Genomic DNA, 9536 nt, shown 5'->3' on the forward strand with positions numbered 1-9536 from the left:
GTATTACACAGCCCGATGTGGCAGACAATTGTCAGGAGGAAAGCGTTCACTCCTGGCAACTGCCTACTTGCTAGAGGAGGAGACCAATGCTATGGCATACAATGATCTCCTCTGCAGCATGGGGAAGAGCAATCGCTATGCCATCGCTCGCCCCCATACTATATAGTGGTTTGCCAGTGGCAGATCATTATTAGACACCACAATCTGCCACCTACAAATGATAATTTTTTACATGTCAAAAGATTTTGATTGCCAAAGAAGATCTAGTATTTGGCAATTGGTGGCAGTATTACACTGCCAGATGATCACTAACAAATGTTCATCTGCTTAAAAATCGGGCAATGTAATACAGGCTTAAGCCTTCCTTACTACTATTGTACATTATGCTTGTAAAGACACCTTTGTGAAATCTTCCCCATTCCTGACCTGGGAAGCTGAGTTAGGGTGTACATTCTTACCAGCATGATGGATTGGTGCTCAATGCTTTATATGCAAACAATTGCGATGTGTGTCCGACTATGAAGCTTTAATGAAAACAACTGTGAGATATTACACACCTGATAGATTGTGTCATATGTTGCCAGGGGTCTGCATGTAAATGCAGGTCATCAGATTGGCGGGTGGCTGACTCCCGACACCACTGCCGATCAGCTGTTTGAAGAGAAAGCAGTACTCATACGAGCACAGCCTTCTCTTCATTGCTTACCTGCTCACCATCACACCATCACATCTGGGTGCCACCAATCTGATACTGATGACCTATCCTGTCCAATCCCTAGTCAAACATTATATGCAAACCTGAAAGCATTTGTAATCTAACTTTTATAGGCCTAAAATGTTTGATAAAGGAAACATAATGAAGTTGACATTTTGATAAAAGTTTTTTTGATAAGATGGTAACATTTCTCTGAGTATATAAAGTAGTGGTAGGTGTGCAGATCTAAACACAACTGGAAGGTTACCCTCCAACATGAAGTGTCTAATTTTTGCTTTCATTTGCCTCCATATCTCAGAGGGGATTGTTAAGTAAGTACATGTTGTTAATTATGTTTTTATTAATTTTTGTTAAGTAATTATATAACCACATAAACCAAAACAATGCTATATAACATCAAGCCTGTTGTTTCATGTTGACCACAACTTCTGTCAGTATGGAAAGTGATTGATGCTAATCTTATTTATATTTAATTTAATTGAGAACTGAGAAACTATAGCTATATATTGCTTATTTTAATTGATCCTTTACTATGAATGGTATGGCAAAAAATACATTGCTCCAAGTTGATTGCATAATTCTGAAACACATTGCATCACTAATTGTTGATATTTTTTAATAACTTTAATACCTGACAATAAATCTGGTAAGTTAAAGAGTAAATTTTCAGACAATTTACATTGCCATACATCAGCAGTAATACATATTATTGCAAATACAAGCTATGAGATTACTGAGAAAAACTTAAACAGATTCAGTCTTTAGAAAATCCACTGTGAATCCAGGCACAATGCCTTATAATATTAGCTCAGCTGAGTGTAATGATACCTTTCACTTAGTGATCTATTGCTTCACTCTGGAGATAACATAATTTTAATTTTAATATTCAAAACAGCCGTTAAATGCATCAAGTGTGAGCCCATACCAATCTGTGCACCCTTGCTCTTCCACCTTCCCTCCCTTCTTGATTGTCAGGGCCTGGTTCCTGCATAGTTATCTCGTCTGACTTTGTCAATCAAGAAGGAGAGGGAGGGACCGACAGAGGAAGTAGGAGAAGCAAGGATGCAGAGAGTGAATATGGGCCTGCCCTCAGTGCAAAGCATTGCTCATTTGCATATGGATTAAAGGTACTTTTCTCCAGAATAGAGCAATAAATCAATATGCACCTAAAAAATATAAAAAACTGGGAAATGTATGCATTAAATTACATACACTACTCACAAAACGTTAGGGATATTTGGCTTGTAAGTGAAATTTCAGGATAAACCTAATATGCACTCTAACCTTTACAGGAGAACTTAATGTGACCTTCTCTAAACTTTTAAATGCACATGTCCAAATGTTCAATGTTTTATTACTTTTTGCACAACTTGCTGTTCTCTAACAAGGAGCTTAATGGCAAAATTCAAATGTTTGATCCATGAATCGCCCAATAAATTTCTTGGCTCAATTTGAATTCTTATTTAAACAGTCCTCCTCATCATCAACAGTATCTCACCATTGAGAGGCTTCAAGCAGGATGTTCTCAGACAGAAGTGGCCACTGAACTTAGAGTGTCACAAAGTTTCATCAGCATGTTGCAACAGAGATACAGAGAAACTGAGAAAGTCAATGAAAGGCATAAAAATGAATGTCCTTTGGCCACATCACACACTGATGACCACTTCATTATGAACAATGCCTCTGCATGAACAACACAGGCCTAATTTCATCTTCATTGACAACAATGCCCCAGGTCATCAAGGTCACATCATTAGGGAACAGCTGCTGGATACTTGGGTACCTCAAATGGAGTGGCCTGCACTTTCTTCACACCTGAATGCCATTGAAAACGTATGAGTCACCATGTAGAGGCTTGTAACTCTGTATCCCAGAACCCCAATGAGCTGAGGGCCACCCTTCAAGAAAAGCGGGATGCCATGCCTCAGCAGACAATAAGTCGACTTGTGAACAGAATGAGACGTTGTTGTCAAGCTGTAAATGATGCTCAAGGCCACATGACAAGTTATTGAGACATTGACATTTTTGTGAGGATATACCCACCACTGTAGTTGGCTTTTATTTCAATAAATTGTTTGAGATGAGGAAATCACCATTGCATGCTTCTACTTAAATGCTCTACTTTCATGATATAATATCACTATAGTGTGAACTTTTTACTTTTCCATAAATTTCACCAAAATTTCAGCCAAATATCCCTAACATTTTGTGAGTAGTGTATGTTTCTTCCAATTATTTCACATTTAAAGCAATGGATCCGTGGCTATATAGTACCCCAAAAATACATATTAATATACATGTCTGTGAAGAACTCTTCTATAATAACCCTGACATTTTCATTTTAGAGTCCCCCTTAGGAGATTCAAGTCCATGAGAGAGGTGATGAGTGAGCATGGTATCAAAGCCCCAAGAGTTGATCCAGCTTCGAAATACTACAACCAGTTTGCCATTGCTTATGAACCTTTGGCAAACTACATGGATGTGAGTAGTTACATAGTAACATAGTAACATAGTACATAAGGCCGAAAAAAGACATTTGTCCATCCAGTTCGGCCTGTTATCCCACAAGTTGATCCAGAGGAAGGCAAAAAAAAACAAAAAACCCTGTGAGGTAGAAGCCAATTTTCTCCACTTTAGGGGAATATAAACTTCCTTCCCGACTCCAATCAGGCAATCAGAATAACTCCCTTGATCAACGACCCCTCTCTAGTAGCTATAGCCTGTAATATTATTACGCTCCAGAAATACGTCCAGGCCCCTCTTGAATTCCTTTATTGTACTCACCATCACCACCTCCTCAGGCAGAGAGTTCCATAGTCTCACTGCTCTTACCGTAAAGAATCCTTTTCTATGTTTGTGTACAAACCTTCTTTCCTCCAGACGCAGAGGATGTCCCCTCGTCACAGTCACAGTCCTGGGGATAAATAGCTGATGGGATAGATCTCTGTACTGACCCCTGATATATTTATACATATTAATTAGATCTCCCCTCAGTCGTCTTTTTTCTAAAGTGAATAACCCTAATTTTGATAATCTTTCAGGGTACTGTAGTTGCCCCATTCCAGTTATTACTTTAGATGCCCTCCTCTGGACCTTCCCCAGCTCTGCTATGTCTGCCTTGTTTACAGGAGCCCAGAACTGTACACAGTACTCCATGTGTGGTCTGACTAGCGATTTGTAAAGTGGTAGGACTATGTTCTTATCACGGGAATCTATGCCCCTTCTGATGCAACCCATTATCTTGTTGGCCTTGGCAGCAGCTGCCTGACACTGGTTTTTGCAGCTTAGTTAGGACGTAAAATAAATAACAGGGTATAATTAAGATTAGAACAAATAACTCACTTAGTTAATATGTTTTTTTTTTCTTTGTGGTTAGATGTCATACTATGGAGAAATCAGCATTGGTACACCCCCTCAGAATTTCCTGGTTTTGTTTGACACCGGATCCTCTAACTTATGGGTAGCCTCAACCTATTGTCAGAGCCAGGCATGCAGTAAGTAACTGTGGATTGAGTTTAAAAATGAATGTAAAACATATAGTTTTTTTTTAAATAATTAATCCTTTTTAATAATTAAACTAGTGCCTGGAACAATAGTTCTAGCAATATATAAGTTACGCAGTTATCTGCAGAACAAATTTCCCTCAGTTGTCTCTGGTGTTTTGGTAGCTCATTTCAAACAAGAAAATACAGTCTAGTCTAGTATACTGCTTTACTTAATTGTCACAACTTCAGTTCAAAATTATCATTAGTTTATCATTTAAAAGAGTTTAAAATGGTTGTCTCACTTTAGCAAATTACATTTGTCATGCAGAGAAATTTAATACAAGCCACTTGCTAATGTATTGTTATTACCCATATGGCTTCATTTGCTGGCTGGATTCATTTTTCCATCACATTATATGCTTCTCGTTTCCATGATTACGACCACCTTGCAATCCAGCAACGTAATCACGCTTGCACACTATAGAAAACAGAGCTGGCCTCGACCATAGAAGCGCACATATTCCGGCGCTTTTTCCTATAGTGTGCAAGCACGGCCACAGTGCTGGATTGCAGGGTGGTCGTAACTATAGAAATGGGAAGTGTATGATGTAATGACAAAATGAGTCTAGCCAGAAAAGGCAGAATTATGGATAATAACAATACATTAGTAAATGCCTTGTATTAACTTTCTCTACATGATAAATGCAATTTGTTCAAGTGAGACAACCTCTTTAAGGCTTGCACTGGCTATAAGGAAGAGGTATAGTTAGCTGATAAATACATTCCAGACTTCTCTATGGTATTTAATAGAAATGTGGAACATAATACTTTATTAAGTGAATAAAATTTTGTCAGTTTTGAAAGATAAGCATGCTTTAGCAATCCCTAAATATTGTTCATTGACCAATAGACTACCTGTTATTATTTTTACAGACAATCATCCTAAATTCAACCCAAGCCAGTCCTCAACCTATTCCTCAAACAACCAGCAATTTTCTCTGCAATACGGAACTGGAAGCTTGACTGGAATCCTGGGATATGACACTGTCACCGTATGTCACATTAGACATGTAGATTTTTACTGTAGCAAAAAAATAATAATAACATTGGAAATTGTCCACAATCCACATAAAATTCTGACTGCAGACAGTGGGGGGATGGGTTATATTAAATATGAAAGCTGTAGGCCAGTATTATGTCATATAAAAAGTTCAGATTTTTGTGGCATTATTGCAAAAATGTGTGAATTATTTTCCTTTGCTTTTAAAGTGGTAGACAACATTTGCATTGTATTAAAATTTATGCCCGAAATCGGAAATATATTATAGCTGAAATCTCTCTGCCATAGCTGGAGTAGATTTATTTCAGTTTGACAGACCAAGATGCAACATTATGTAAGAGGCATGAACCTCAGTCTTACTACAATTGGTGCATCTTACGCTAACTGGATTGGTGTCCTTTAGCTACATTACCACAATATCTGCTCCTCTAACTGTTTGCCAGATTCATTTTTCAAAAATAAGAATGTACCCGGCCATAGGGATGGAAAAGCTATTGTAGGTGGGTGTAATATTTGCTGATTAGTAGCTGGGAACCTGTGACTACCACAGTCCCAACTGTGGGCAAATGTATTTTGGCCTTCTGACGTATGGGGAGACCCTTTCTTTGTGAACCTTAAAATTTCAAAAGAAACATACATTTAATGTTCCAACTTTCAACAGAGTTTTGCTTAAATAGCAATTTTGTTTGTAACAGTTGATAAATATTCTCACTTCAAATTATTTGGCCTATTATAGATCCAAAATATAGCTATTTCTCAGCAAGAGTTTGGACTGAGTGTGAATGAGCCTGGAACCAACTTTGTGTACGCTCAGTTTGATGGAATCCTGGGTCTGGCTTATCCATCAATTGCCGAGGGAGGAGCCACCACGGTGATGCAGGAAATGATCCAACAGAATCTCATTAATCAACCCATGTTTGGATTCTATCTTAGTGGGTAAGATTATATGTTTTGCAAGTGTGTTTTTTATTTTCTATATTGTGATGTACAGTAACATGTAATATTTGCATACATTTATCTACATCACCATCTATTTGCAGACAGGAGAACACCCAGAGTGGTGGAGAAGTAGCTTTTGGGGGAGTTGACCAAAGCTACTACTCAGGACAAATAACCTGGACTCCTGTCACCTCTGAAACTTACTGGCAAATTGGAATCCAAGGGTAGGTACTCAAGCCTTAAAATTGATATAAAAATACTTTATAATTTCTAGCATTGGAGGCTGTAAAGCACATTTGTATAATACTTTGCATTGTTAATTTTAGCATTGCTAATGATTTAATAGCTTAATGTTTGTCTTTTAGGTTCTCCATCAATGGACAATCTACTGGATGGTGTAGCCAAGGATGTCAGGGTATAGTAGACACTGGAACTTCTCTGCTGACTGCTCCTCAAGGAGTCTTCTCCAGCCTCATGCAAGACATTGGTGCACAACAAGATCAGAGTGGAAATGTAAGATCAAATGGCTGTCTATATAAAATATTTTAAACACAAGGTACTCGATGGATTTTTTCCAAGTCTTGACTAAAGCCAAGACTTGGGATACTTAAAGTAAGCAATGCTTACTTATTGTTAATGAACAATTGTGAAAATGTGCTCACATCCACATTTTCTTACATGGGTAGATATTTCAGTTGAAGTGGATCACCCTAAATTGTTTTAATAAGTGTATTTTTCCCTTTGCAGTATGCCGTGAGCTGCAGTTCCATACAGAATCTACCCACAATTAGCTTCACCATTAGTGGAACTTCTTTTCCACTTCCACCATCTGCTTACGTTCTTCAGGTAGTCTTCTTTCCTAAGATAATTTGTTTGTGTAATGTGCCAAATAACAAGTAATATTATTAATATTATGTTTTGTTATATTTTATCTACTTAGAGCAATGGATACTGCACCATTGGGATTGAGCCAACTTACCTGCCTTCTCAGAATGGGCAGCCACTGTGGATTCTTGGTGATGTCTTCCTCAGGCAGTACTACTCAGTATATGATCTGGGCAACAATCAAGTTGGTTTTGCTACTGCTGCATAAACATTCTGCTCTACATGTTATCAATATGTGTGATTTACCTAGTAAAACACCTGTAAAACCATTATGCAGAATTGGTACATGTTTTAATTGTTTGAAGTGCCATTAATAAAAATACAGACATCAACTCATTGCATCTAGTGTGTTTTAAATGGTTTCAATAAATATGTTATGGTATAACTTGGAAGCAGCTATTTAAAAGTTGTGCTCACTGTGCAATATTACAAAAGAGCAATACATTTGCTATTAAATAAGATATTATTAGCACATTATTATGATTTACTTTAAAGGTGGGAGAAAAGCAATGTTACTATTCAGGTGCTATGTTGTAAAAGGCAACTTTAAACTCTGAGAAAAATGTCATAGAAGCGGTGTCATTAGTAGGGTGCAATAATGAAACTGAATGATACAACTGTACATAGACCCACTCAGTAGTATACCTGTAAATGTTTTTTTTTTATCCCTGTGTCCTAATATATATTTAAATAATCATGTTGCAGCATCTAAATACTCACATGAGCTGCTCAAACCAAACACCAGAATGGGAAAATTAAATGATGTTGTAATAGACTTCCATTCCAGAATAATTAAATTCTAAGTTTAGGAAGACATTTTGGATCTGTTCCAGTTCCAGTTTCAAATTGTATTATCATCTTAATAACGGAGTATACAGTACCAGTCGAAGACATGAAAATGATGAATGAACACATGGAATTAAGTAGTAAAGTGGTAAACAAACCAGAATATGTTTTATAATTTACATTCTTATATGTAGCCTCTATAGCTTCACAAGGTAGTTGCCTAGAATAGTTTTCTAGCAGTCTTGAAGGAGTTCTCTCAGATGCTGACCACTCGGCTTTTCCTTTACTGTGTTGTCCAACCCCTCCCAAACCATTTCAACTGGGTTAAGGATCGGTGATTATGTAGGCCATGGCATCTGAGACATCATTCCATCACTCCTTCTTGGTCAAATATTCTTATTCTTTGGTAGTGTTTGTGGTCATAGTCCTATTGAAAAACAAATTGTGGTCCCACTAAGCACAAACCAGATGGGATGACATATCACTGCAGAATTCTGTGGTGGGCATGCTTGTTAGGTGTCCCTTCAGTTTTGAATAACAGTGTTACATACAAAGAAACCCGCCACTCACCTTTTTCGGCATCTCACAAAATCATAGCAGTTGGAACTTGGAACCAAAATTCTTAAACAAAATCATCATACCAAAGCATGTATTTCTACTTGTCTAATGCCCATTCCTTGTGTATCTGTCACTACCAGAGCTTTTAGACGTTCTCACAGCTCTGTTTCTCCACCCCTGTGATGATGTCACTACTAGAGCTTGGAGAAGTTCCCTCTGCCCTGTTTCTCCGCCCCTGTGATGAGATCTTTACTTTCTGTTTCCTTCCTCCCAGCTGTCCCTCCTGTGTTTGATTTCGCTGCCTTTAAATCACCCCTCCTCCTTTGTAGAGGTGCGGATTATACTTTTCATTAGAGCTGTATCTCCCGTTGAGTATCTTCACCTATGTGATATCTTTTCACTGGATCTGTGTTCTGCTGAAGCAAGTACTTCGGATATTGTCTGCTGACTTTGGATCTGTTTTCACTGCAGCTGCAGCTCCTTCAGTTAAGTGTTCAGACATTGTTTGTTTCTTTTTCTTTGCTGACTGGATCCGAGGCGACCCCGGTTCCCTCCATATACTGAGCAGGGCACCGGTGGCCGTGCCCCTTCCACTATTGTAGGGGTTTCAGTGGTCATCAGCCTTAGATATGCGGGCATGTCTCGATCCACCATCTGGATCTGGACATGTGCTTAGCAGCTTAGGGAGAGCATTTAGGGTCTGACAGGGGTCACCCTTTATCCTCCCTAGTTTGGGTCCGGTCAGTTACTATTCACTCTTGTTGCTTACTACTTACAGTCGTGACAGTATCCTGGGCCAAGGAAATCTCCTTTTATTCCTCAGTAGTGACTCCTTTGCAGCAGTTTGATCGTAAAAGCCTGATTCACACAGCCAGCTCTGAAAAGTTGATGTTGAGATTATTTGAGGTGCTTTTCATTTGTAGTTTATGAGGATGGTAACTCGATTGAACTTATCTTCTGCAGCAGCGATAACTCTTGGTCTTCCTTTCATGGGTCATCATGAGAGCTAGTTTCACTATTGATTATTTGATAGGCTTTATGACTACATTTAAGAATATGACTGCACTTGAGAATACCTCTGTGCCGATTCTCCTGCACCCTTCACCAC

General features: G+C 38.3%; 1 protein-coding gene across 2 annotated transcripts; it reads left to right on the forward strand.

Moving 5' to 3' along the window:
- The first annotated feature begins 970 nt into the window (after nt 1–970).
- LOC122932459 (gastricsin-like) lies at nt 971–7292 on the forward strand. Of its 2 annotated transcripts, none has more exons than XM_044286874.1 (9): nt 971–1026; nt 3061–3196; nt 4092–4209; nt 5134–5252; nt 5997–6196; nt 6301–6423; nt 6565–6712; nt 6947–7045; nt 7140–7292. In XM_044286874.1, the coding sequence occupies exons 1-9, from the start codon at nt 971–973 to the stop codon at nt 7290–7292; spliced, it is 1152 nt and encodes a 383-aa protein (XP_044142809.1). The 2 variants fall into 2 exon arrangements, with proteins under 2 accessions (XP_044142809.1, XP_044142810.1); XM_044286875.1 differs by having other exon boundaries at nt 971–1017; nt 3055–3196.
- The last annotated feature ends 2244 nt before the right edge of the window (nt 7293–9536 follow it).

Source organism: Bufo gargarizans, chromosome 3, assembly GCF_014858855.1.
Source record: "Bufo gargarizans isolate SCDJY-AF-19 chromosome 3, ASM1485885v1, whole genome shotgun sequence".
NCBI classification, from domain to species: domain Eukaryota; kingdom Metazoa; phylum Chordata; class Amphibia; order Anura; family Bufonidae; genus Bufo; species Bufo gargarizans.

Bases quoted from the DNA above. Each gene is read 5' to 3' on its own strand.
- LOC122932459 (XM_044286874.1), top strand. From the start codon at position 971: ATGAAGTGTCTAATTTTTGCTTTCATTTGCCTCCATATCTCAGAGGGG. The intron at 3,197-4,091 runs GTGAGTAGTTAC...CTTTGTGGTTAG, and splicing joins CTTTGGCAAACTACATGGAT to ATGTCATACTATGGAGAAAT. The intron at 6,424-6,564 runs GTAGGTACTCAA...TTTGTCTTTTAG, and splicing joins TGGCAAATTGGAATCCAAGG to GTTCTCCATCAATGGACAAT.